This window comes from Lacerta agilis, chromosome 14 (genome assembly GCF_009819535.1).
Source record: "Lacerta agilis isolate rLacAgi1 chromosome 14, rLacAgi1.pri, whole genome shotgun sequence".
Classification (NCBI taxonomy): Eukaryota; Metazoa; Chordata; class Lepidosauria; order Squamata; family Lacertidae; genus Lacerta; species Lacerta agilis.
The window spans coordinates 34,811,961-34,839,729 of NC_046325.1; the positions used below are offsets into that span (position 1 = coordinate 34,811,961).

Genomic DNA, 27,769 nt, shown 5'->3' on the forward strand with positions numbered 1-27,769 from the left:
TTAGGTCCAGTCGCGGACGACTCTGGGGTTGTGGCGCTCATCTCGCGTTACTGGCCGAGGGAGCCGGCGTACAGCTTCCAAGTCGTGCCCAGCAAGACTAAGCTGCTTCTGGCGAACCAGAGCAGCGCACGGAAACACTGTTTACCTTCCCCCCCTGCTGCAATTTAGGGCAAAAAAAAGTGATAAGGGTTGGGTTGATTTCAAGAAAGTAGAAACAGACCATAGAGAAAAAAATGGCAGAAGCCATCTATACAGACCATAGTTGGCCAGAATCGCGGTGTGACAAGCTATGTACACCTGGGGAAATTGTGCAACTGTTCCACTGAATTTTAAAAAGTTGGGTTTTCTGAGCTCTGAGTGAGGAAAGGAAGCTGAACATGAGAGGTGGTTGTTTGGTTGGTTCATAGTGTCGTACAGATGCCCTGTAAATAGCAGTGAAGAAAGTGTAGCTTTTCCGCAGATATAATGCCCAGTGTAGAAGTAGCCAAAGAGTAGGGGGAAAGAATTTAATAAGGAGAAGCACAACTTGAGATGTAGTTCTTCCACTCTCCAATATAGACATGCTTTCATAGGAGTTTTAACAAGGCATTTTCGGGGCATTTCAGTACTGCATTAGAACTATAAAAACAGACACTGTGTGTCCTGGGCTGACATTTCAGGTCTCCATGCTGGCCTGAGAATCTCTGCTGTCTCCATGTACCTGTTGGAAGTTCATGGCTGGGTAAAGAATCTACATGTGGAATTGCAGGTTTTAGATGTGTTGATCACATCTAATTCTGTAAAATAAAAACCATGCAAGAGCTTCCTATAAGTCAAATGACCCATTCAGTTCATGTCCACAGCAAATAAGATCTGAACCCCAAATTCATTATCTCTCATAGCAAGGCAAGGCCTACTTTTCTTTCTGCATACTTGAATTTACAGCATAATTCAATGTTGAGGAGGGTGGGGTGGAAAAGCTTGTGGCAAGACGTTTAGTACAGATTGTCTGCATGGAATGCAGTGTTGATACTAATATATAAAATATTAAATACTTGTACTTTTTGGGATTGCTTTGGTTTTCAAAATAAAAAAGAGCAAAGATCACGACTGGTGTGTGTTAAATTGCAGAATTTTCATAGTTAAGATTCGCCCATATGGTGGTTTTTAAAAGCAAAACAATACATGTATCCAGTGCGCAAAGACTTGAGGAATGAGATGATCACTCCTCTTTTATTGTCCATTCCCAGTCGCCCAACCACTGCCACAGTGTCCTTTCTCTTGGCAGGTCAAAATGAGCAGGTGACAGCAAAGACTGCAAGGTTTTTAGCTGGGCAATCAGAATAAGATCCACTATTTGACTATTGATTCAAAACCCTAAAATGTATTTTATATAATTGACTTTTTATTTCTGTTCTTGTTGTTTTATTGCTATGGCTGATGGCTGATGCAAATGAAGATTCAGGTCACATTGGTAAACGGCAAGGAATCTTTTCCTTTGCTTTGTAACTGATGGGGAGCAGAATGAGATGCAGCAGCAAAAGACTGTGTCTTTAAACACAGGTCACCTCTGTGCACACCTGGTAAAGGGGGATGGAGGTAGGGACAATTTCAACTGGAAAAGCAGCATGCAAAACGGGGTTGCTGAACTCGTCTGCTACCCACCACATTCCATACATCCAGTCTTCTTTCTCCCTAGGTTATTTCCATTCTTGGAGCCTAGCTAGGAGAAAACTGGCATATGCCCCCACCACATATCAGTAGCTGGATCTTAGCCTGCACCCTGCATTGGCGAATGGGGATGCAGGCTGGAACGTGGGCTGTGCCAGGGGGCAGAGCTAATGGAGCCCACGGTGGGCTTCCCTCGGATCCGCCCCCTGCCCATTTAAGCGGCCCACACCTGGGGCATGGCCTGTTTGTTCCTGTGCCGGGTTTTTTTCTCCATCCACCCACAGTTTACACTGATAGGCAATGATTTTGCTGTGACTACAGTGGTCGTCGTTCTTTATGGGGCCAGGTAGGACTTTGCTCACCGGGCTAATTGGCACTGGCCTGGTGGTTTTGCCTACCTCATAGCAATTTGTCACAACTGGTTGAGCATTGGGACAATCCCTTGTTTTGGACAGAGGGGAGGTTGTAGTCTCCGCCTGCCCCTCCAAATGCTGAGGTATCCTGTTAAAGGTTTCCAGGGGGAGTGGCCACGTCCGCATACCCAGAGGGGCCAGGGCCAAAGGCACTAACCCAGACGCCGGTCCCTGTGGGGGTCACCCTTTGGATGTAAGTCTTAGGAACCCCGGCCTGGATTGACCACATGTCACTTCCAGCAGGTGGGCCGGAAGTATTTACAGTAGATTGCCCCATGCCGAAGCCAAAGCTCTTTCATCTGTATTCAATAAAGTTGTAGCCTGTTTTCATCCAAAACCCAGTCTGATTTGTCTCTTATTTATATGGGTTGGGGTATGGGAAGTCCCATGCCTGGTCCTGCAACGCTGTGAACAGCACCTTAAATTCATTCCATGATGGAAGAAAGTAAGGATCTAAAAATAGTAAATAAAAGTAAGGAAAATGAATGCATGTCACCATGTACAGGTAGGAAGTGCGGTGGGTGTTTATTGCATGCAATGGCTTCACAATTAGTGAGCGTGCAGTGAAATAAACAATCACACAGAGCGTTGGCTAGCTGGACTCTTTCCATTACTGCTAGCCAGAAATAAAGCATGTGTGTGCTAATAGTCTCCTATGCTCCTTTGCCAATTTCAGGCATCTGTGTTATGTTTCTGAAAACAACCAGAAATCGGCGTTAGGAAGGAAAAATTCAGTGGCTGGCTCAGTTGCCCCAGAATCACCCAACTTCTCGTGTAAGAGGGGACCAGATAGAGAATATAATCAAGGTCAAAAAAACACTGTAAACATGGACCAACACCCCACCCCACCCCACCCCCCAAAATAGCCACAGAATCTTCAGTGCAGACAAGAAGACCAAAGCCCCTAACTCCTAGAAACAGCTTTGCAGGAATGGTCTTGTCACGTGAGGGGCACAACATGAGATAGAAAGCAGGAACTCCCAATACATCAGTAAAGGTTGGCATGATCTAGTGTAAGAACCCAAACCACATTCTTCCAATTTTCATAACTGAAAGATGGAAACATCTGCAGAACTTGTTTACAGAATTAAATAATACGGTAAAATTCCACTTCTTCTTTTTATAAATAGTGGCTGCAAGTAGTGAGCCAATGAGATATAACAAACTGTCACTTGGCAACTGCAACAGAGGTTTTCCCTGCCCTAGTTCTAGGTCAGTTTATGCATACTGTACCCTCTTTCTCCTAGAAGATCAGAGGAGTAATTTGCCTGGATTGTTTGCAAAAACAGTAACAAAATATATAAACATATTTTTTCAAAAGCCAATTTGTGACACCAAGATAGTAAGTCAAGTATTTTGGAGAGTTTAGTATGTGGTGCATCCATTTCCCCCCCAGAAGACCAGCTAGGAAATATTAGGCAGGGGTTGTTGGCTGAACTTAAAGTGAAAGGGGATATCCAGTCTTGCATATGTAAATACTTTCATCTGCAAAAGTTAGGCTTATATTTGGCCACTTGACTTCCCCTCCGCTGGATCTAACATAATTCTGAGTTAGAAGAGACCTCTAGTGGTGTTTTTTAAAGACATCCACTTTTAAACTGTAATGCAAATTGTTGGGTAGATGAAGTATTATGCATTCTCCAAATCTATGGCATGGGAAAAATATTCTCACTCTCATGACTTGTCTCCAAGGCATCACAGGAAGTGAAGTTCTTTAAAGGGTGATCCACTAGCCTCTCAATTGCCTCTTTCTCTCTGCCAACCTCTCCCCTCCCTCCCATTTCCCCTCTCCTTGCCACCTGCATGAAATTAGACCAAGGACTGCATGATATCAAGCTGAGGGCCACAGGTTTTCCATCCCAGTCACAGAATATCCTAGCCAACTGTATCAAGGAGTGCCTTCTCTCCTACAATAAAATAAAATAAAAATAAAATCCCCTTATCTTTTAAGCTCTCGCTGGCAAAGCCTTGCTCCAGATTCCACCTGTTGAAAAGGTAACATATCAGCGAATAAGATGCAGGCCCTTCTCTCTCATGAAGTGGAAATTGTGGAATTTCATCTCTAAAGAGATTTGCAAGAGGTTTGCTACCGTAGTCTCAGGAGAGAGGCGAACCTCTCCTGTTTTAGACAGGTTTTTTGGTCAAAGTTAGCAGCTTTTACTTTGGCAATTGCTATGATTTGCTAAGAAGTTTGGGGTCAGTGGTGTGAAGCGGGAATGGGCATTTGCAAATGTAGCAAAAAGACACAAGCCCTTTTCATATATTTAGCGAATGCAGGGAAGGGGGCCCATGATCACATCCTCTGCCCATCCCCTAGGAGTGATAAAGCAGGATATCAAATCCAAACTCCCCCCCTCTTCTTCTTCTTCTTCTTCTTCTTCTTCTTCTTCTTCTTCTTCTTCTTCTTCTTCATGATTCCTAGAAAGTCACTTGAGGGTGCCTCCAGATGAGGGACGTTATACGCGTATGTGAATCTTGCACAATACAGTGTGTACAAGCTATTTACACAGACTCTTTTTGGACCGTTGGCAAACAGCCCCAAAAGACAAATGGTGTGGCAAGTCGGTGCAATCCCAATCCACAGAAAGAGAGAGACACTACAGCCCATAGGAGCTAACTCCTAGGGGCTGAGGTCCCTTCACCCCTGCTAAAAAAAAAAAAAAAAACTATTTGAAGGGACCAGCAGCCCCCCCCCCCCCATTAATTGGGCAATGCCATTCAAATAGTGTGCATGCACCGTGACATGTGATTATATGGTGTGGGGCTCACCAGCCCTGATATTTTATTCAAGTTGTCACCCGTGCACAGCCAGCCAGCAAGCCATAGAAATGCAGAGGACTTTTTGCTGCTGCTCCTGCTGGAAGAGACCCTATACACGTAATAGCATGAGGGGCTTTCAACATCCTGCCCTGCTCCCTTTGCCCCTCATGCTCATGTATGTGTGTGTGTATGTATGTATATATATATATATATATATATATATATATATATATATATTGCATATATATACATATATTGCACACACACACATGCGCATTATATGCATATATATGCGCTTGTGCACACACACACACACATATATGCAGTACTTTTTTCTTTCTTTTATAGTTCAAATTGGGAAAAATAAATACAGTAAATGGACAAAAGTACAAAGATTCACAAAATGTTTAGGGGTATGCATACCCATGTACTCCCAGAAAAAAGCACTGTGTGTGCGCGCGCGCATGTTTTTTAATAGAAAACAAAGGAAAAACGGGATTCTCGACCCCTGTCAGGAAACGCAGCCCTCTGGTCTGGAGAAGCCCTTTCTCCCAGACTCCCGCGCCTTTATATGCGGGGATTCATCCCTTCTTGCCTCCTATGTGAGAGAGGCGAGGAGGCTGAGAGAACCTGAAACGGGAAAGTGTCGCTAAGGCAGGACTTTAAACTCCTGTCACTACTTCCCAGTCTCAGATATCTCAAGGGAAGGAGAGGGCGTCGCTTTTGGCGCCCTTTTGCAGAGTCGAACCCGCTCCTCGTGAATTATCTCCTATAGGGAAGTGACACAGGTGTTCCTCCCAGCGGCTTGTTTACAAAGGAGCGCGCCAAATTCACCCATGGCTTGGGAGGCGGCGGCGGGGAAGGTGTGTGTTTAAATAACATCACATAAAATGCTGCAAGACAAAGTGTTTATGGTTAGGGGCGTGGTCAGACAGGTAGGCGGGAGATCTCTGATTTCCCGTATGTGGCGGGAAGCGGGAAGTTTGAAATATGATATAAAGGGGCTTAATTAATTCGGCTCTGTTACTGAGAGAAAAAGTACATTCCTGTGGTAAATGAGTGCCTGCTATGCTTTTATAAACGCAGGCGCACACAGTAGTGTTATCTTTTGACAGAACCGCCTTTTTCGTATGTAGGCACATCTTGGGGGGAAGTGGTGGGGTGGGAAATAAACAAAAAAACAAAAAGTTATGTACAGAGCATTCTCAGAATGACGAGAAGTAAAACATCGATGAATGCTAAATCGCACTTAAATGAGTATGATTAAAATATGCCTGGAAAATGGATGCTTTGGTGGATGGAAAGATATTTCATCCCACAACTATATATATACTGTGTGTGTATTAGGGGAAATTAGGGTATTTCAAATTCGCTAGTGGTGCACTTCTAATTTTTTTTTTTTTTATTTCTATGAGGTGGAATTTTCAAAATCAAGAAAAAGAAGAAGCTCAGAAATGCATTAATTATAAAAAGCAGCCTCTCGCTCACTCTGTTTATTGCTCTGTGGAACCAACACAGCTGCTGTTATTCCTCATAACACTTCATTAATTCTGAATACAAGCGTTTTATTACTCTGACAATTCTGACAGGCAGGCAGATGCCGTATTTTAACAGGGTACCCTTCCTTTTTTCCCTCAGATGAACGACATATGCAGAGAAAACCTAAACTCCCGTAATACCATCATTAATACTCTGCAAAGTGAAATACTAATTCTTTTTTTAAAAATAGCCCAAAATAGATTGCTGCAATTTTAAACTGAGGCAGTAGGCCTAGGTGTCCCCTCCCCCACTACTGTGGCATGTCTGTACACTTTGCCTCACACAAAACTGAAGGTTTGTAACTTTAGCCGCACTGGGTGAGAGGCAGCTAAAATAGGGTTAAAATAGCTAAAGCAGGTTTACCTCTCTTTCTCTCTTTTTGTATCTTATTGTAACTGAATTTGGTATATCCTCATCTCATTTTATCCACCTGTGAGGGCCAAGAGGGTGGGATTTGAACATGAGAGATGCTGGTTCAAATTGCTGCTCTGTGCACAACACAGCACTAAACTGAGACTCATTGAACATTGGTATGTACATTGGTATTTTCAGGTGTCGTAAATCTGTCTTCGTGATCTGACAGGTTCTGTAGCAAGGGTTTCATGGGATGCTAGAGAGGGCTGAGGTGTGTGTGTGCGCACCTCACTTCAGAGAGGGCAAACATTATCGCGGGGTTGTGTCAAAACGAAGAATTGCCACAGGTTCTGGTAGTATTTAATGTGGGCCAAGGGCTCTACTGTTGGATACAGACTTAAAACTAGAATGTGTTGAGAACAGGAAGGCGGCAATTAAAAAAAAATAAACAGAGTGACAGATCTTTAACATTTACAAAAATGAAATATTATAACTTGCTTCTCACGTGTATTTACAGTCTAGAATAGAATCTTTACCATTGTCTCCATGTTTATTGTTCTGGACTGCGGTATCGGCAGTTTTCAGTATAATCTATTATATCTTTCTGAATTACTTGTCTAAATTTGACCATGATTCTACTCTTATCTGCCAGGTAGATTCCACAAGGTGACTGGAGACAGTTGCTCGGCCCTATGGGAGATGACCCTTGTGTTGCTGCAAGGTTTCGTATTTTCTTCCACCTTATTCAACATGTACATGAAGGTGTTGGGAAATGCAATTTGAGGATTTGGAGTTCATTGCCAGCAATATGCTGGTGATAATCTGTTATGTTTTCTTCAGTTCTTGGCAAGGTGGTGCTGGAATCCCTGAACAAGTTGCCTGGAGTTAATAATGAGCTGGATGAAGGCCAATAAAAAGAAGTTCTGTCCAGCTAAGACTGAGCTGTTGACGGTAGGTGAACCAGTTGATGGTAGGCGAACCTGTCAATTTGAGTGTGGGTGGGCAACCTGTTCTTACAGCACTTCAATGTTCATGGATCCAGCATTATAGCTTGACAGTTTCAGTCCAGGGTGCCTTTTTCTTGTTAGGTTTGGTGCATCAACTGTTCTCTTCCCCATATTATAATGCTTGTGTCACCATCCATCATACCTTCTAAATTATATAATAACTTCAAAATTTTATTTCTGTAATGCATTTTATGTGGCTCGCATTTGATGACAGTCCAGAAATTTTAACTGATCTAAAATGTAGCACCCAGGTTACTGTCAAGAAATGGCATCAGAGACCAATCTTCGTATGTGTGCTGGCACAATTCAAAGTACTGTTGTTGACTTTTAAAGCCTTAAACAGTCTTGGTCAGGGTAATACGAAGGGGCACCTTCTCTCCTAATTTTCTACCTTCCTCTGTCATCAAAGTAATTAGCGGAGACTCTGTTGAGTATACCATCCCTAATGAGGTATGGTTAGCAGTGAACACGGCAGGGTCTTCTTAGTAGTGACACCATACCTCTGAAATCCCTGGTCAGTAAAGCTGTCCTGGACACCTCACCTCTCATCCAGGAAGCTGGGCTGGGGCGAAGAGCTATTTAAAGGAGTGTTCACTCCAAAATCAATGAGTATTGATTGTTCTTTTCTAGTTGCTTTGTTGTGTGTTTTAAAGATGAGTAGTTTTATGTTGAATTTATATTTTGCATGCTATATTTAATTGGTTGTAACCTTCTTTGAGAGTGTATAACTAGGAAGCAGCATAGCAATCTTTAAAAAACAACATTTTATTACTTGGGCAAATATGTTGTTGTTGGAGCTAGGTGGTGGTATGTACGGTATCTTCTAATCCAAAAATGAACTTTGGATTTTCTCCAGTTATTCCCAAGGCTGTGAGTATTCCTAATTTTGAAGTTCCTTTATACAGCCTACCTGCCAAATTCCATGCAAGTTTACTCAGGTCAATATTTCTTATTAAGTGTTTTTAGGATGGCACATGTTAATTCATACTAAGTTCAATGGGAGTAAATTTTCATAAATGGGGTTTCTGTTTTAACACAGTAAATAAATCATGCAAATCGAGTGCCTTTCTGGAATATGTAAAGGTAAAGGACCCCTGGATGGTTAAGTCTAGTCAAAGGCGACTATGGGGTTGCGGCACTCATCTCACTTCAGGCCGAGGGAGCTGGCATTTATCCACAGACAGCTTTCCGGGTCATGTGGCCAGCATGACTAAAACGCTACTGGCGCACGGAGGAGCGTGATGAGTGTCAGAGCACACAGAAACCTATTTATTTACTAGCACTGGCGTGCTTTCGAACTGCTATGATGGCAAGAGCTAGGACAAAGCAACGGGAGCTCACCCCATCACGGGGATTCAAACCACCAACCTTCTGATTGGCATGCCCAAGAGGCTCAGTGGTTTAGACTACAGCCACCCACATTCCTTCTGGAATATGTATATTTGCTAAACATTTTTCCCATTGTAGGCTGTGGCTTTTGTCAAGTTTGGGTATTCTTACTGAGATGCCACTCCCTGACTACCTTTGGAGGTTTCAGCCTTTATTTGAAGGGAAACTGGATCATTTGAATCCAAGATACCCTGTTTGTAAAAAAGAAAAGAAAAGAAAAAAAGAAAATACCTTGAGAAAAAATCTGCCAAAAAATTGAAGCTGCTGTCAAATATTGTACTTCTGTTGAGGCATATTTTGCAAAAAAAAGAAGAAGAGCAAAACGAAAAATGCAAGGACTCAGAAATTATCTGTGCACTGTTACTGGAACAAATATGGGTTCTCAAGCTGTGAGAATTTACAAGCCACTTAGAGCCAGAAAAGGAGTCAGAAATATTGAACATTTATGGGGGTTTTCCCCCTATGAATAAATCAGATATATGCACAAACAGCATCATCAGAACTGGTGTCCAGTTCTGGGCACCACAGTTCAAGAAGGATACTGACAAGCTGGAACATGTCCAGAAGAGGGCAACCAAAATGGTCAAAGGCCTGGAAACAATGCCTTATGGGGAACGGCTTAGGGAGCTGGGTATGTTTAGCCTGGAGAAGAGAAGGTTAAGGGGTGATATGATAGCCATGTTCAAATATATAAAAGGATGTCATATAGAGGAGGGTGAAAGGTTGTTTTCTGCTGCTCCAGAGAAGCGGACACGGAGCAATGGATTCAAACTACAAGAAAGAAGATTCCACCTAAACATTAGGAAGAACTTCCTGACAGTGAGAGCTGTTCGGCAGTGGAATTTGCTACCAAGGAGTGTGGTGGAGTCTCCTTCTTTGGAGGTCTTTAAGCAGAGGCTTGACAGCCATCTGTCAGGAATGCTTTGATGGTGTTTCCTGCTTGGCAGGGGGTTGGACTGGATGGCCCATGTGGTCTCTTCCAACTCTATGATTCTATGATTGATTTGATGTGCAGAACATTTTTCTAGGCTCCTGTCTTGACTCTAGAGGCCTAGAGTATAATGATAGTAAACCCACATTGGTCATTGGTTTGAAGTCTTGTTTATTCTGTTATATTTTACTCCAGGAAGATCCATTTATCCTAAATAGAACCCAATAAGGCCAGCATGTATGTAAAAAATAGATATATTTTAAAGTGATTCCATTGAGATCCCAAGATGAAATTTTGCAGGAAGCTCATGGAAATGTTTAATCATATTAACTTTTTAGATCACTTTTTAAAATTTTAAATTATGTAACTTTAAAATTTAAAGAAAGTCCAGCATGTGCCATATCATATTAAAGCCCATGAAGTTCTGAAGAGATATGTATTTATAGTTTTGAAACATCTCAATTCTGGGCTGAGCTTTTAAGGTTTTTGTGTAGTCCATCAAGGCCAAAATTGTCATTTTTTTGAAATTTCAATCCCCTGTAACGGGATGAGATAAAAAATTAAAAACTGAGATCTGGGATCTTCTCTTATACTACTTTTAGGAAACTGAAACTGAAAGCAAAATAAAATGGTAATGTAAAAGTCTTTGGATCACTTGACATGTCCCACTCCACGCCTGTGAGTGCAGAAGTGAGCTTATTGCTAATTGCTGCTCTTGTGATTCTCCAGATTAGAGGAAATAAATGTAAATTCAATGAAAAGCTTCTGGTTATAAAACAAAGAACTGCCAGTACTTCAGAGGCGTCACATTTATGTATGGCAGCAGTAGATGTTAGAAAACGACTCAAAGATTTGGAAGGATGATTGATGTGTTGTATATTATACTTATAAAATTCAACATTTACCCTGTTTGTGTAATATATACCAATCATGCCATTTTATAGTCCTCGAACTCATTGTTCCTTTCATTTTTCCTGTGGATTTAATTTTCCTTATCTCTATACTGTGGATTTCCCTCCCGCTTTTCAGGCTAGATTTATGAACCGAGGAAGAAGGATGACCTATCCTGCAAGAACCAGCTATACCTTGATTCCAAACCAGAAATATCGACGAAGCTACCGCCGTTCCAGCAAGTTTAGCAGCACCCTGGATGCAGATTCTCCATCTCTGTCAACCCTTGGGAATTTCAAAGCACTCCCCTTAGAAATCTTTCAGATGGTTTTAGAATATCTGCCAGGTGAGAATTTGAGGCTTTGTGATGTATCTGCTACAAAAGCTCTTACCTCACTTGCCAAATGTAGCATACCACATTAGCTGCCAGTTCATATGTGGCAAGCTACTACGTTTGGTTTATCAGGCGAGGCTGCTCATTTGTAATTGACAGTGGCAATCTGTTATTGTTTATTGAGATGCAGAGTATTTTGTACCAGTGGTCCTGTGGTATACTTCTTTGACTTGTTTTGGTTCGGGACTCATTGCCCCTATGCTGCTGTTCATGCTTTTGGTACATATACAGTGGTACCTTGGTTTAAGAACAGCTTCGTTTATTAACAACTTGGATTAAGAACACGGCAAACCCAGAAGTAGGTGTTTTGGTTCGTGAACTTTGCCTTGGAAGCAGAACATGTTCCGCTTCCTGTTGAGTGTGTTCCATTTGTAAATTGAGTCCTACGCTGCTATGGGAAAGCACGCCTTGGTTTAAGAACGCTTTGGTTTAAGAACGGACTTCCGGAACGGATTAAGTTCGTAAACCAAGGTACCACTGTATGTGGTTTTTCCTCTCAATATAGAGTGCCTACATTGGTTGTTTGTTTTTGTTTTTTAAAAAATTAACTCCTAGTCTATACTGTAGACTCCTAGTCTATACATCAGGGGAACCTCAGGCCTTGGGACCAAATGTGGTCCTTCAGGTTTCTTGGTTCAGCCCTAGGAACTCTTTCCCACACCTCCTTTGACTCCTTTTGCCTAGCTGGAATGTGACTTTAACTGTGGCAATGCCTCTTGCTTGCCTGGAAAGAGAATGGGGAGGTATATGTGGGTATAGAAACCTCCGACTTTTGCATGGCCGGAATGTAACCTGCTGTACAAAGGTAAGAGGTGTGCCCATTGCTCTGCCCACTCTTGCATCTGGTCCTGGCCTCCCCTGGTATATGGCCCCCAGTAGCTTGCCCACAAAAGAATGTGGCCCTTGGGATGAAAAATGTCTCCACCCCTGCCTGCTATACATACGGTATATACTGGTATCTTATGCAGTGCGCAGAAGGGGCTTCCATGGAGCTGAAAAGTACTCAGGGTTGTGCAAGGTCAGAAACAATTACTTGCCTCCCCAAAATACCTGTTTGGTGGATGGATGAATATGGACAAGAATCAGATTTAACTAATTAAAGGGAGAAAGGCTCCAACAATTAAGGGGCAGAGAGGACAATGGGATGGAAGGCATTGTAATAAAGCTGCCGAAACATAATCAGTAACATTGCGGAAAAGCTAAGTTCCTGTTTATGAGACATCATCTTTCAGACTAAGAAATTGGAATTAGAAGACAGCTGGAGCCTGCAACAAAATGTTGCAGTGGAGATTGCTCTTGTTCAGCTTGTCAACTAATTTGTAAGAGCAACAATGTTTACTTCGGTTTTGGAATAGTCAGCATCCTGAAGATCATAACAAGGATTCTGGAAAAAGTTTCTCTTGAACCTCATATGGGCAGAGGCGGAGCTAGCTGCTGTGGCACCTGGAGCGGCCCATGGGGGCGGGGCTAGCTGCCCACAGGGGTATGTTGGCAGCGCATGTCCCGGGGAGGTGTTGGCGCACATCCCAGGGGGTGCACCAGCAGCAGGGAGCGTCCCGGGGGGCCACCGTCCGCGGCAATGTCACCCCCCTCAGGGAAGGCTACTGCATATGGGTGAGAGGAAAGGGCAAAAGAGTTATTTGCCTGTATCTTGTGATGGGAAAAATTAGCTGAGGTCTGAAAGTCTGATACTAAGTCACTGGGGGCCAGATTGAATCCTCAGGCCGCTCTTTGTCTTAGATATAGTGAATTATTGACTTATAATCAACAATGTTTTTCTAGAGAATAAGGGTTCATGGTTGTATGTGTTTTTTCTTTTCCCTTTCCTCCCTTTATTCAGTGAAGGATATCAGCATGCTAAGCATGGTATCAAAGACTATCGGCAGCCGCCTTATTAATTACATCTCAACTCCTACAGGAAACCGAAGGCTTTTGCGGCAGGACTTTCATAATCCTGAGCTATCTGGCTGTAGGAAAGGATCCTCCATGCTAGAACACTACAAATCCTTAGGTGACAACAACGACAAAAACTGTTTTTTTTTTTATTCCAGGGACACAAAAATAGATTTCAATCAAATAAAAAGAAACCGGGATTCAAGATCCTGGTTAACTGGAAAATAAGAATTCAAATTGATACAAATTGAATCCTTTTAAAATAACAGGGAAATATTATTGAGCAGGATAGGGGGGTAATTTCTCTGTGGCAATTAATCCAGATCCAGTCATATAGTGAACAAGGGTTAGTTTCTCAACAGATGAGCATAAATCTCAAGTCTCAAAGACTTTTGTTGGAAATTTCTTTGATTTACAATGAAAGACCAAAAAAAAAAAAGAAAGAAAGAAAGAAAGAAAGAAAAGGGAAAAAGTAGTTCTTTTTAATACTTTCTACTACATACAATACATGCATACATACATAATTTTATTTGTATGCCACCTTTCCATACTTCAAGCCAAGCTCAAGGTGGCTCACAACATGAAAAAATAGATAATTAGAACATAACAAAAGTAGTCATAAACAATAAATAAAACATCAAATTGAACAATTTCCACATTAATCATGAGATCTAAAATAGAGATACAAAAAAAAATAATTCCCAGTGAAAGCAACAACCTCCCCCTGCCCACCTGCAACAGCAGCACCCCCCAACAACACCTCAGCCCAAGAATCTTTTCTGCAGCCTCAGCTTTTGTAGCTGGAGTCAGTCAGGTCCCCACTCTCCCAGTCTAGTTGGGAAAAGGCCTGCAAGGCTAGGAGCAGGTGTTCCAGGACTCAGAGCCAAGATAGCCTCTACATCATTAGTTGTAACATACCGGTACTCTTGCTGCATCCTGCAAAAAAAAACAAATCAGTTCCATGTACAAAGTTAGGAATTGAATAATGCCCATGTAGTTCAGCAAGTTTGTGGTGGTCACAGCAACCCAAATTGCCCACTTTTGAAAGATGGCTTTTGCAAAAGAACACAAGAAGAGCCTTGCTGGATCAAGCCCAAGGCCCATCTAGTTCTGCAATCTGTTCTAGCTGTGCCTGACCAGATGCCTATATGGGAAGCCCATAAGCAGGGCATGAATATAATGGCACTCTCCCTTGTTTGTGAGTCCCAGTAGAGGTAGAACATAGCCTCATACACCATGAATTTGTATAATCATCTCTTAAAGCCCTCCAAATTGGTGACGACCACTATAACTTGTGGGAGCAATTTCCATACTTCACAATGTGTGGTGTACTTTCTTTTGTCTGCCCAGAATCTTCCAACATTCAACTTCACTGAATGGCCCTGGGTTCCAGTATTATGTTAGAGAGAGAAGAGTTTCTAGCTACTTTCTCCACAATATGCATAATATTATACACCTTTATCATGTCCTCTCTTACTTGCCTTTAAAAAAACTAACTAACTAAAAAGCCCTAAATGTTGTTTTGGTTGCTGTTTTCTGAAACCTTTGCAGCTCTACAATACCCTTTTTCAGATAAGGCAACCAGAACTTGTAATGGAAAAATCTGTACACAAAAAGTTACAATTATCTGGGCCCACCAGATGTTGTTGGACTCCAACTCCCATCAGCCCCAGGCTGCGTGGCTGGTGGCCAGGGGAAACAGTAATACAAAATGATCAAAATGTGTTGCTCCTTCTGGAACAGCAAAATGGTCACCAAGTGAGTTTTATAGCTAAGCAGGGATATGAACACAGGACAAAGGACTACAGTATGTTCCAAGTCCTTAGCCCTTACATGGCACTAGTTCTCTGTTTCAGCAGCTGAATGAGCAAAAAAGCTCTTTTACAGTTTCATCCCTCAGCCTTCTTTGCCTGTCCCCCAAATATATTTCCAGCATTCCCACTCAGAATTCGCTACCAGTTTTCCTGAACAATACACTGTTGACCTAGTTTTTTTTAAAATAAAAATTTAAACCATAAGTTTCCACTGGCTGAGAAATATTTTCCCCTACTACAAACAAGCTGTTCCAAATTCTACATCAAAAAACAACTCTGTTGTTGCTTGTGTGCTATGCCATAATAATTCAGAATAAGATATCCTCTAACATGGCTTGGAAGAAAGTCAAAAGCTCTTCTTCCCATGATGGTCTAGGGTAGCAGAGTTTCTCCCAATGTACTTTCAGATTCTATTGTATTTCTTTTTAATATAAATATTTTTTTTAGTAACTGTCACTTTACAGTTGACACAACCTTTCTTGCAAGGCTTGAAATGCTATTTACATGACCTCTTAAAAACAACAACCATTTCTGAGGTGCTTTGATGTATAAGTCTCAACAAACACAAGGAGCCAAAGTTGGCAGAGGCCTCAAAGGATTTCAGCTTTACAGACTGATCCATAAACCAATTAATCTGGAGCACTTTCATTTTATCCAGCTGATGTGGCTTTAAGTCCAAACAGTCATTTAAGTAAATGAAACTAAATCAATTACAACTAGCAATGCTAATATTAAACATTTGTGTAATATCTGTTGTGTGCCAGAGAGGCTGTATGGAGCAGTCAGTGCTGTCCTGCTCAGAGGGCTTTAAGTGCTACTTGAAAAAGACAAGCAGGAAGAAGGGCACAGTTCTGAGTGAGTAGTAGGATTAGAAAAAAATTGAGTGAGTAGGAGGATTAGAAAGAAGGAAGTATAGTGACAGCAGAAAAGCAAGGAAGCTTAGAGTAGGAATGGTAGTTCAGGAAATGATTTCCTGGAGACAGAAGAAGGAAAGTCATTGTTACCTGACTATCCTAACTAGCTGTCTATTAACAGTGTGTAGCCTATTATGTAGTTCATTAAATAAATGGGCTTCTGGCTCCTAACAGCACAGGCGTGCAGGGTTTGGCAATACAGTACAATTCAGAATATTATATTTCAAAATATTCCTGTGTGCTTTTTTTTCTCTCTTTGCAGGCCTGTTGTTAAAAAGGTGTACCTTACTGCTGCCTACAAAGGAGAGATTGAGGTACATACACAAGATACTTTCAGAAGTAAGCATAACAGCTTTTTTTTAAAAAAAACACCTTTGTACATGTGCACATGCAAATTGCCTTATGCCGCCTAAAATGCCTAGTAAATTGAAGGTTCCACCCCTCTTTTATCTTTATAGATTTCCTGTTTTAAATTTAGTGGCTGCTCAGATCCATTTCATTGTTTAGGACTACAGTGTTACGGAGTATTTTTACAGGTAAAGGATACTTTAAGGGAGAAAAACATTTGGGTTCCATGGTTGCTTTGAAAACAAACAAAGTTTTGGGGACTTGGTTTTCACCTGTAGTTCCTATTTTTGGTCATCACAGATAAAAATATAATGAGTTAGCAGAGAGAACTGGATTGTTAGAGATCACTGAAGATGCTCCCATGGGGAAAATACCCGATACTTCATTTTTCAAGAAGTCATTGGTGCACACTGTAAAATTTGCTTTAAATGAGTGTCGCTACAAAATCCTTCTGAGGGAATCCTTCTGACCTGAATTTATGACTGAGGTTCTGGAATGGACAAAAAATATGCCTCCATCTGTCCTGGGAATCTTAATTTTCCAACCTGTATTACTGTGTGGATATATGGACCCCTTACCTTGTTCCCAGCTCTCAAATTTCTTGTAGGAGCCTCAACTCCCTTTTGAATGTGTGATATTCTCTCTGCAACAATGAGTTCGCTCTATGGCTTTATACTTTTACTGTTTGAGGTTTCATTCTCTTCCTGTTGTTGGTAAAGGCAGAGCTATAACTCTTTCACTGCCTCCCAGGTATTTGATGCAGCTGTTCATCTTTGGAGGATTAGTATCTGTCTCTCCTGTCAGCCCTCCACTTCTGCTACTTTCCCCTGGTTGTTTGCATTAATTTCATTGCCTCCCTCCCAAGGACAGTAGAGTCAGGCAACTAGAGCTCAGTATTGAGTTGTGTTAGAATACTGTACACAGAAAATATATACATAGCTAAGAGATGTCAGATCTTGCAAAGTGATTTGGTGGTCTTGTGTATGTGTCTACATTTGTTTTTGTTTTTCCCTGTAATGTTTTCAGACTTTAACAGCAGGTTGGGATGAATTAGAATGTCATCGGGTTTATAACTTCCTCTGTGAGTTGAGCAATTTACCCCGGAGAGTGCAGGCAGTTGTCGGCAGCAAACCTGGTAAATACACCGTGTGAGGGAGAATGGTGTCCTACAACCCTCTTGTTCTGAATTCAGAAGGCATCGAGGCAAGGGCAAGATCCTTGACTCTGAGACTGTGTACACACTCCCATTTATTTTTGTTAAGTAGTGGGTGGACACAGCAGACGACACAGTGATTTCCAAGCAGCTCTTGTTTATTCTCAGGCTGGAACAGAAGTGAGCTGAAGGGCTCAGCAGCCTGCTTATATAGAACTCAGCTACAAAGCAACAGTAACAACTTTCTGTAGTTACCCAATCCTTGAACGTCACTTTTCAATCCCTCATTTGCATGTGCGGACCTGAGTGAAAACTGCAGCAGAATGAACTATATACACACACCCCTAGTGGCCTAGGGTGAGAACTTAATACATAACAATTTTGCACCCAGTGTGGCCTCCCTCCCCCACCGTTTTAGGAAGCAGTGTACATACACAACATTAGTCACAAACCATTACCTATCCTGCATTAGCCCTGTTGCTTCTTACAAAATGCTGCCTTTCCCTGCATTTTCCCCAAGCCAGCTTCAATCGAAACTGAGATTGCATTGCAGGGGGGTGGACTGGATGACCCTTGCAATCCCTTCCAACTCTACAATTCTATGATTCTGTGTCCTAGCTGTGTTTTAAGCCAGTAATGTTCTCGCAGCCTGAGTCTGTAGAACTCACTTCCTGCTATTATTTGCAGCAATGTAAAACCGGGGGCTATTCTGTACCAAGGCTGATTCCTACATGTTGATTTAATGTCTTAGGAAGTGCCCGAAAACTGGAGCTGAGGATAAGGATCTTTTGCCGCAGTGTTCTTTTAAACCATTGGATTCATCGGAGTGATTCGGCATTTTGGCTGACACGTATTCTAAAGCCATGGCCTATGGTAAATCAAGCCCGGCTACTATATATACTGTTTGGGCCTGCCTCTAACTTGGATGGTAAGCTGTTTTTAAGTAATAAGGCATAGAATCTATAACATAGGTAGAAATATATGGGTAGGCTACCTGTGAATTCTGCCTATGCAATTCCAAATGTTTTGTTGCAGAAAGAATTGGGGTTGGCTTTTGCTGTCCAACTCCCCAAGGGACTTTGATTCCCCTTGCAGAGGCGTAGGAAGCCTCTTGGGCGCCCGGGGCGGCGTTGCCGCGCGGAGGCACCCCCTGGGGGTGGAGCGTCCTGACGCATGTCTCGTGACAGCCTGCACATGCCCGGAAACCCGGGCATGCGCAGTCCATCCCGCCGGCGCTCCTGCTCCAGCTGCGACCCGCCGAGCGAGCACCGGCTCCTGGGGCTTCCCCGTCCGTGCTGCTTTAAAGCAGCACTGATGGGGCAGCCCCACGAGCCATTGATCGTGCAGGGCAGCCCCATAGCAGCACCGGCGGGCTTACCCCGGACAGGCCACAGGGCGGAGTGGCTTCGCTCTGCGGCTTGCTCGGGGCCCGCCAGCAGGGCGGGGCTGGCCCAAGTGTCACCCCCCCTCCCCTGGAACCTGGGGTGGACTGCCCCCCCCCCTTGCGACACCCATGTCCCCTTGTCCATGATGGGTCACAGAAGAATGGATGGAGGCAGGATTCAGGGAAAGCAAGGCAGTGAGAGACCCAGAAAAAAGATGTGCAAGCCCCTTTTAAGACATTAGACATTGCCCAACAACCCCTTAGCCAAAGACCACCCTAAAAGCATCATGCATACATCACGGAAAGAGGCAGGTCTACCACAGAAATTTGAGTGTGTAGCTTCTCTCCTGTCTGCCAGGATACCTGATAATGTTTTTTTACTGATTGCATTACCTGGGCAGTCTGGCCATTCTTTTGAGATGGTAAATAGGCCTACTTAAGTTCTTGAATCCAGGTCACAGGACCACCCTATTCATGCACAAAATATGCCCTTAAGCCAGAATTTGAAGCATTTAGAAAAGAAAGAATTATTGGGAAAGTTTTCTGCAGAGGAAATATTTAGAGTCATTAGGAGAGCCAAGATGTCTTTTTTGGGGATTGTTCTGTGTGCTAAAATAATGTATAATTTTTTCCAGGGAATATTTCCTAAATTTTGGAGGGAGAAGGATTGGTTTTCTGTGGAGTGTGTGTGTGTGTTTGTGTGCACGCGCACTCTAAAATTTTATAGCAGTTGCAAGAAGTCCTCAGTGTATTAGGGAAAGCATCATGAAAGTATTCTAATTTACATAATTCTTGTTGAAGAGACTGTCCTTGTTAGGTGTGAAACCAGCTTCTAACCTTTTATGCTGCAGTAGACAGGCATTGTAATTGCTTTATGCCCTCTCCTTAGGAGAAGAGGAAGGCACAATTTGATTGATGAACCTTGGCATTTGCAAGGAAGGCAGCATCTTACACATTGTCCCCAGACTTGGCCTGCCTCAGCTAGTAAAGAAAGTGCTTGACAGATTTTCACAGTTTAGTGTGAGGAAAGATTCGTTTTTTCTGTGATTTCACCCCTCCACCATATTATTTCCCATCTGTGTCTTCTTACACAGCTATGTTTCTTTCCCCCCCAAAAAATACCATGTCTAGTTTACAGCAGTGCTTCCCCATGCCCATAGACTACTGCTCCCTCATTTCAGTTTTGTAGGAAACTTCACAAAGTCACCTCGCGTGAAAAAAGCAAGTGCTGTCAATTGTACCTGACACCAAAGCATTGGTAGGCATTTAGTGTGACTCGTTCACTCACATTTTATGGGGGGGGGGTTCACATGGCATCATCCACTTGTAGTCCTCCCATGTTTTCCCAGTACTTTTGCCTTTTCTTCTGAAGAAAGTCTAGCTCTTTTTTGAGAAGTTCAGAAGAGTAGCATTAAACACAGGTTTAAATGCCCTTAACACGACACTTCCATCTTTTAAGGAGGCACAGTTCTGATGTAGACAGTTATGTAGACAGTCAGGTGACTCTATTGCAACTCAGCACACACTCAATATAACCTTCCTGGTAGGCATTTCATATCCTCATTAATTTTTCCATTAATCTTCTGATTAGCAACATGGAGCCTATCTGGCTATATATCTTTTAATCTTAAAATATTAGCAAAATGCTGCTTGAACAAAATAGGACTGGAGCACTTTAATACATTAACACTGATTTTGAAGAAAAACCTTTTCCAGTCACTTTCATTTTAGTAACCCACATAGGTAAAGGGAAAGGACCCCTTAAGTTCAGAAGCGAACGACTCAGGGGTTGCGGCGCTCATATTGCTTTACTGGCTGAGGGAGCCGCCGTTTGTCTGCAGACAGTTTTTCCGGATCATGTGGCCAGCATGACTAAGCCGCTTCTGGCAAAACCAGAGCAGTGCACGGAAACACCGTTTACCTTCCCGCTGGAGTGGTACCTATTTATCTACTTGCACTTTGACGTGCTTTTGAACTTCTAGGTTGGCAGGAGCTCGGACCAAACAACGGGAGCTCACCCCGTCACGGGGATTCGAACCACCAACCACAGCACCACCTGCGTAACCCTTATACTGCACCCTAATTCAACATTTCTCTTCTATATTTCCAATCCATTTTGGGGGGGGATTAAAATATTAGTTATAATACTACTTAACTTTTAAGCGAGTTGTGGTAATTTTGCCACAGTCCTAACCCCACAATGTTGGTGTGTGTGTGTGTGTGTGTAGGGTGCAGTGCAGTCACCTCGCTACTGAGTTACTGTTGTCCTTCACATAATTCAGGGCATGTAGTTTGGCAGAAAACGACTGACGGTCCAGCAGACGAAACCAGTTTGAAAGGGTTGGCAGATGCCATTAAACTACTGTATGACACAGAAGCAAAAGAGTGGACGGCAGATGATGTCATCAGTTTGTTGGATGAACTTGCAGGTACAGTACTGCCTTTCTTCTACTCACTCTCCTAGGAACCCGGAATATTATGACATAGCCACATTCAGAGCCAGTTCACATGACTCAGGGCTGGTGATGAATTGTGAACTGACTCTTGTCTAGACTGAGTGTTTTGCTTGGATGGCAGGATTATTTCACTGAACATGACATTTCAGTATCTGCCCAGACCTATAGTTTGATATGCTCCCAATTACTTGGCAGTGGTGCAATAAGCTGTGGCCACAAACTGGGAAAGTTACAATGTGGGCACAAGGTGAAGCAATAACAAAGCCATCTTGCAATGTGCACACACAGACAAGATAGATGCTACTCACAATTCAGAATGACTCCCTGATTACGCAGATTGGCTCTGAGGGCCAAACTAGATGCAGCGGGGCCATCATGTGTTTTCTCCATTCATAGGAGGAGATGGGGATCTGGACTAAGATTAAGTAGGAGTTGCTGTCTGGAAGATGTAGGAAAGCATCTAGAGAACACCAGGTTGGGGAAGTGTGTCTTATTTTAACAGTAAAAGGAGACAGAGAGGTGCTGGATTCTATTTACTCTCTACAGTAGGTTGTTCCAGATTTTTTGGAATTTTTGGCATTTTATTGCTTGGCTGAGAAGCTGGTTGGTTTTGTAGATCATATTTTTATTATCTGATTTGTTGGTTAGATGTAGTTTATTGGTGCTGTATTGTATCTTGAGGAAATACAACTAACAAAGGGAGCATTTTTCTTTTAAAAAAAAAAGTTGAAGACGTATTTTTAAAATACTTCGAATACCTTTAAAAAAATCTTATTTTTATAACAGTGGTTCCCCGTGACTGGCTTCTGGAAAACAGTGCCCGGCTCCTTATCTTGTGTGGAAACAATATCTGCTTCACTTTTATGGCTAGTAAAGCTGTGAACGGTCGAGCTATCGAACTGGCGAGGCTGGTGGTTTTCCTGGCTTTGGTGAGTAGCGACAAACAGGCAACTTTCCTTCTCTTTTAGTATCTTTTTCAAAATTAAGGCATATCAAAGAGCCAAACTCAGTGTCCATAGAAACATGACAGCAAGCTGCCTTATACCAAGTCAGACCATTCACATAGCCCAGTATTGTTGACAGTGGCTGGCAGAAGTTCTCCAGAGTTCCAGGCTGTTGTTTCTTTTTTTTACCCTGCCCTTCCTTAAGATGCCAGAGATTGAACCTGGAGTGGGGGGAACTTCTGCATGCAAGACATATGCTCTACCACTGAGCTGCAGTTGTTAATCATGGTGTTAAATGCACCATTGCATTGAATGGCTACTTTTACTTTAAAATAACGGGTGGCAGGGGTGCCAACTTGAATAAAATATGGGGGGGGCAGCAGGTAAGCCCTGCCCCACACAACCAATCGGATGACGCACCATGCACACTCACACACAGTTTTAATGGCAATGCCCATCAACTTTGGAGGGGGCTTCCCCCTCAATACTTTTTGGAGGGGGGAGCAAAGGGACCTTGGACTCTAGGAGTTGGCCGCTATGAATGGCCAGGGATAGGGAGAAATGATTGACACAATAGCACGTGGGAAGAAGTGTTGGCATATATAAGCTGAGCAACTGCGCAACAAAAGGCTGAGGACACTGTAAAGCATAACTAGGAGTTGATTTAATAACAGAAATTACATTAGCTATAAGAACATTACAGAAACATGACCCATCCAGTGACCCACCACCCAGGGTACTGAGAGAGGTACGCAGACCTCCTTATATACTGTACCCGATTGCTGATACGCCTTAAATCAATACAAACTTAACATCACCTGCTGTACTGCCCCACAGCTGCAAAAGTAGGTCAGTTCATTTCCTTCTTTCTTTTAAAGAGATATTTCTGTGGAACAGTAATGAACCTTAAACTGTAACATTCAACAAGAAGGAGCTAACACTTCCCACTCCACCACAGTCTTGATTAAACTCCTCCTCCCAGGACCGGTGCTAGGGCTTCTGGCGCCCTAGGCGAACCACCTTCTGGCGTCTGTCCCCCCCGCCAAAGCCTGCTTTAGTGGGAGGTGGGGGGTTGTGGAGAGGCAAGCAGCAGTTTCTCCACTGTAGCAGAGAAGCTGCTGCTTGCCCGTCCCGCCACCCGCAGCCCGCCAAAGCCTGCTTTAGCGGGAGCCGGGGGGTGGTGTAGGGGGCAAGCAGCACCTCTCCGCTACAGCGGAGAAGCTGCTGCTAGCCCGTCCTGCCAAAGCCTGGCCAGCGCCCCCTCCATTTTGGTGCCCTAGGCAATTGCCTAGTTTGCCTAAATGGACGCACCGGCCCTGCCTCCTTGAAATTGCTGTTTGGCATGGGAAGGAAATGTCATCAAAGGAAGCTGCCTCCCAGGCCTAATAGCTGTGTGTGTGTGTGTGTGTGTGTGTGCAGAACCGTCTCGTCATAGGGGTTGGGTGGCGCGGCGCACCAGGGCGCCGGGGCCCCCAGGGGCGCCCCGCAAGCCAGACGGCATACCGGGCGCCCCCTCCCCAACCCGCCCCTGCCCCCACGGGTGGGTGGGCTCTCGCGTGGTGGCGGGTGAGCTGCAAGCCGGCTGCCCTCCGGAGCCCCAGCTGGAGCGCTGGGAAGGGCGCACAAAGCCCCGCACCGCTCCAGCGCCACACCCCTCATCCCCTGCTCGCCCACCCCCACTCCCGAGGGGCGGCGAGCGTGGGAGCGAGGCGGGCGGAGAGGCGGCACGCCGGGGGCGCCGAGGGATCGTTGCGCCACGGCAGCCGATCCCTTTAAGACGGCCCTGTGTGTGTGAGAGAGAGGGAGGGAGGGAGGGAGAGATTTCTACCAAGATACCAAGACCACACCAGGTGGGATAAGTTCTTCCTTATGACCTACAGTATTGTTCCTAATTTCTCTCTCTCTCTCTCTCTCTCTCTCTCTCTCTCTCTCTCTCTTGGCTGTTATTTAGAAGAAGAAGAAACTAGTGTCGTTTAATGTCATCTTAATTTGGCCCTTTCACACCAGCTTTTCTATTACAGTGTTCAGGCTACTTGCCAAAATTAACAAAATTGCAGTAAAGTTTTGAAAGAGACAATTTAATATTATCTCTGTGAATACTGCAGACTAATTATCCTGCCTTAGGGTGTTTCTATGGCAGCATCCAAGTATGTCACTTTGTGTATTGCCCACTGCACAATTTTGCTCGAAGTAGGGAAAGCATTTGTTTTGTACTGCACAACACTCTTTGGAGAAATACCGCATTTTCCCGTCTATAAGACGCCCCCATATATAAGATGCCCCCTATTTTGGGGGATTCCGATTTAAGAAAATGGCCTTGGCACTATCTGTGTATAAGATGCCCCCTAATTTTTGACATTATTTATAAGGGTGGAAACCTAGTCTTATACATGGAAAAATATGTTAATTTGTTTGGGTTTTGTGGCTACATTTTACTCTTTTACTTGCCTGGTTCCCATTTAGGCTAGTTGGAATCTGCACGCCAGACACACATACCACACACACACACACACACACACACACACACACACACACAAAATGTGTCAAAATGCCCTGCATCTAACACATTTTGCCTGCATTACAATATGTGTCAGAGCTATTCTGTGATGTCTGGCAAATTAGTACAGATAACAAGTGCATCTTCCTGCTTTTTTCTGTCAAGCAAGCAAATGCAGTGGGGTGGGAGGATGACAGACTCCTGTACCTTTAATTGTTGCACAGGAGAAGAGGGTAGATACCGCTTTTCATGCAAGAGTGAACAAACCAATCCCTGCTGAGAGCTAGCATGGTACAGTGGCTAAAAAAAACTGGGCTATGAATCGGGAAGTTCTTGGTTCAGGTCTCACTTCTGCCATGACCTCACTTGGTGGCCGTTTATTCAACAACCTGTAGATAATCATACCAGTCTACCTCACAGGGTTGTTGTAAAGATTATGTAAATCACTTTGAACATTTGAAAGCACTGTAGCAATGCTGGGTATAATATTATTAAATTTACAGGAAGTGGTGACCTTTGGCTGCAAAGGAAGAATTGGCAGTACACTTAGAGCACACACCTTCCTTTTAGCCATGGCTTGAACTTTCCTGCGCCTGATGTCATATACAGTAAGATGTCAAGCACAGGAAAGGTGGACATGGTTTCGCAAAACAGGCTGATGGGCCAATCTTTAAGCCTGCAGGCCATAGATTCCCCATCACTGATGTTTTGAAGTGAAAAAGGAGGAAGCAAAGATCAACAACTGCTGTCCCTACCGTCAATGAAATGGTCATTAATATTTTCTATTCTTGTGTCAGGTATGTGAGAAGGACCTCTACTGCATGGATTGGGCTGTTAAAATGATGCAGAAAGTCTGCAAGGTTTTCAGTACTTCGGGTGAAAGGAACAACTTCCTGCAAGGTGTGGAGAATTCTTTTGCACACATTATCATGGACGCACTGCAGTCAGTGATATCGGGTAAGAAATCCTACAGGTAGCAGAACCGTTGTCACCTGCTCATTTCTTTAATTACTGCTTGTCTCTATTGGCTGAGGCGACCTCAAGTTCTGCTCCCCCTCCACCCTCTTCTGAAGTCTGTTGTTGCAAAGCGTGTGTTCCTTTGACGTCCACTGGGTGGCGCTGTTTTTTTGCACAAATTCACGGATTTACCTGGGAAAGGTGTGATATTTTTGCAATCTAGGTACCTAAGAACCTTCCCATATGGCCAAGGAATGTTGTGTCCAAATTTGAAGGCAACCGGTCAAGCGGTTACGAAGCAAGGCCTTCGCGTCTGTGCACCCATCTTGAACATACATACATATATATATATATATATATATATATATATATATATATATATATATATATATATGTTGGACTCCTGCAATTTTCAACCTGCATTAAAAAAAGGAGCAACCCAGTTTCTAGTCCTAGCTCAAATTAAGCTCTGTGAGCATCCAGAGTTGAGTCTCCTTATAAATGTGTAATTCTCTAAATGGCTTCACACTACAGAAGTGAAAAATAAATTAAAACTTAATATCTGCCACCAAATCACTATGAATATGCAGCAGCATGAGCTATTGGCTCGCCACTTGCCATTAAATGTTTACAACAATGCAATCAATGCTGTCACAAATCACTAATATATAGCACAGATAGGGTAGCCACTAAGAATAGTCCACAGAATTGCACATTTTAAGCAGATTCTGCAAAATCTGTTTCCATAAAAGTATGTCTTTCTTTCTTTCTTTTACCTCTTGTTTATTTCGCTTAGGGGAGCATGATGAGGAAGACAGCAGCTTTCTTAATCTGTTTCATCTGGTAAATGCACAGGCAAATTTCCATAAGGAAATCCTTTATCTGGCCATGAGCAACAGCATGTAAAATTCTCGGAATTTTGGAGAAGATACCACCATGAGTATTTTTCTTCTTTCCCGTGTAGTTGCCAATATCTTAAGATTCACACCTCAGTGGTCATGGGCAACTGCATTATAGCTGTAAGAATTTATTTATTTTTTTGCAGCTTCTGAAGTGTGTTGTTTAATTTTTATATATTTATATGCAAACTATATATCTGTATATTGATTATACATATTTATACTAGCTGTGTTGGAAAACCAGTTGCATTAGCAGGAGGTGGATATCAGTTTGCAGAAAGGAGAAGCCAGCTATGCTTTGGAAAAACTGGGCAGAGGAGTACAAAACAGTCACATTAAATACTTCAGGTAGTGCAACTGCTTCTTCTTTCATTTTTAAGTCACTCCGAGAGAAGTAACTTTTAGTTCTGGTTTCCCATTGGGATTTCATTAAAATGAAGGAAGCATAATTAAAGAGGCCCAATCAGTTTTATATCCAGTCCCTATTATGCTATTAACCTTTAAAACAGAGAACTCTGCTGTGGATAATTTAAAGCTGTTAACTGTATGTGATTTCACCGGAAAGAAGGTTTAAAATAGACATTTTCCCAGAATCAGAGGAATAGCAGAAGGATCCCCACATAGAAAGTTAGCACATTGCAAAGTGCATTATTTTGGCCCCAGTGAAACACATTTTTTGTGCACTTTGTACTATGGTACCTAAATGTGGACTGCATTTAATGGATTGGACTGATTAACTTTTTGCATACTGAAGAAACAAAGCAGACATTGATCATTTATACTCCTTTGCTCCCATCCATTATCTGTAGTAAAATCAGTAATGCAAATGGAGTTATTTTAAAGCTACCTTGGTTGATTTATTCATTCAGAAATAAGCCATGCTGTTTTTGTGTTTATGTACATCACTACAGAATGAATGACTCCCAAAAAGGACTTGCTAAAATGCACTCTGAAGTTGTTATGGATTTGTTCTGAATTTGGTGTGGGACTAGGACAAATTTAAAAAGTTAAGCTTCCATGTTGGGTTAAGCGTCGTTACACCTTTATGCTTATGTATTGCGATGAGAGAGCCAAAAAGGTGATGTGAGCAGCAGCGTTTATCTTCCACTCTGCTGGTTTTCTAAAAAAAACTTTTGCTGCTTCTCTAATATAACTGGAAAAAAATTACTTTTTCAGTTAAAG

General features: G+C 42.9%; 1 protein-coding gene across 6 annotated transcripts; it reads left to right on the forward strand.

The window, feature by feature from the left end:
• Positions 1 to 5,822: 5,822 nt before the first annotated feature.
• Positions 5,823 to 26,647, forward strand: FBXO47 (F-box protein 47). Of its 6 annotated transcripts, none has more exons than XM_033170675.1 (13): positions 5,823 to 5,874; positions 7,369 to 7,437; positions 7,557 to 7,667; positions 11,073 to 11,280; positions 13,169 to 13,339; positions 16,212 to 16,288; positions 16,408 to 16,485; positions 17,324 to 17,432; positions 18,202 to 18,378; positions 21,117 to 21,263; positions 22,077 to 22,219; positions 25,529 to 25,688; positions 26,485 to 26,647. In XM_033170675.1, exons 3-13 carry the CDS (start codon positions 7,608 to 7,610, stop codon positions 26,592 to 26,594), a joined length of 1,440 nt encoding a protein of 479 aa, XP_033026566.1. In that variant the 5' UTR covers positions 5,823 to 5,874; positions 7,369 to 7,437; positions 7,557 to 7,607; the 3' UTR covers positions 26,595 to 26,647. The 6 variants fall into 6 exon arrangements, with proteins under 6 accessions (XP_033026566.1, XP_033026571.1, XP_033026569.1 ...); XM_033170680.1 differs by having other exon boundaries at positions 13,247 to 13,339; XM_033170678.1 differs by having other exon boundaries at positions 5,855 to 5,874; positions 7,373 to 7,437.
• Positions 26,648 to 27,769: the final 1,122 nt, after the last annotated feature.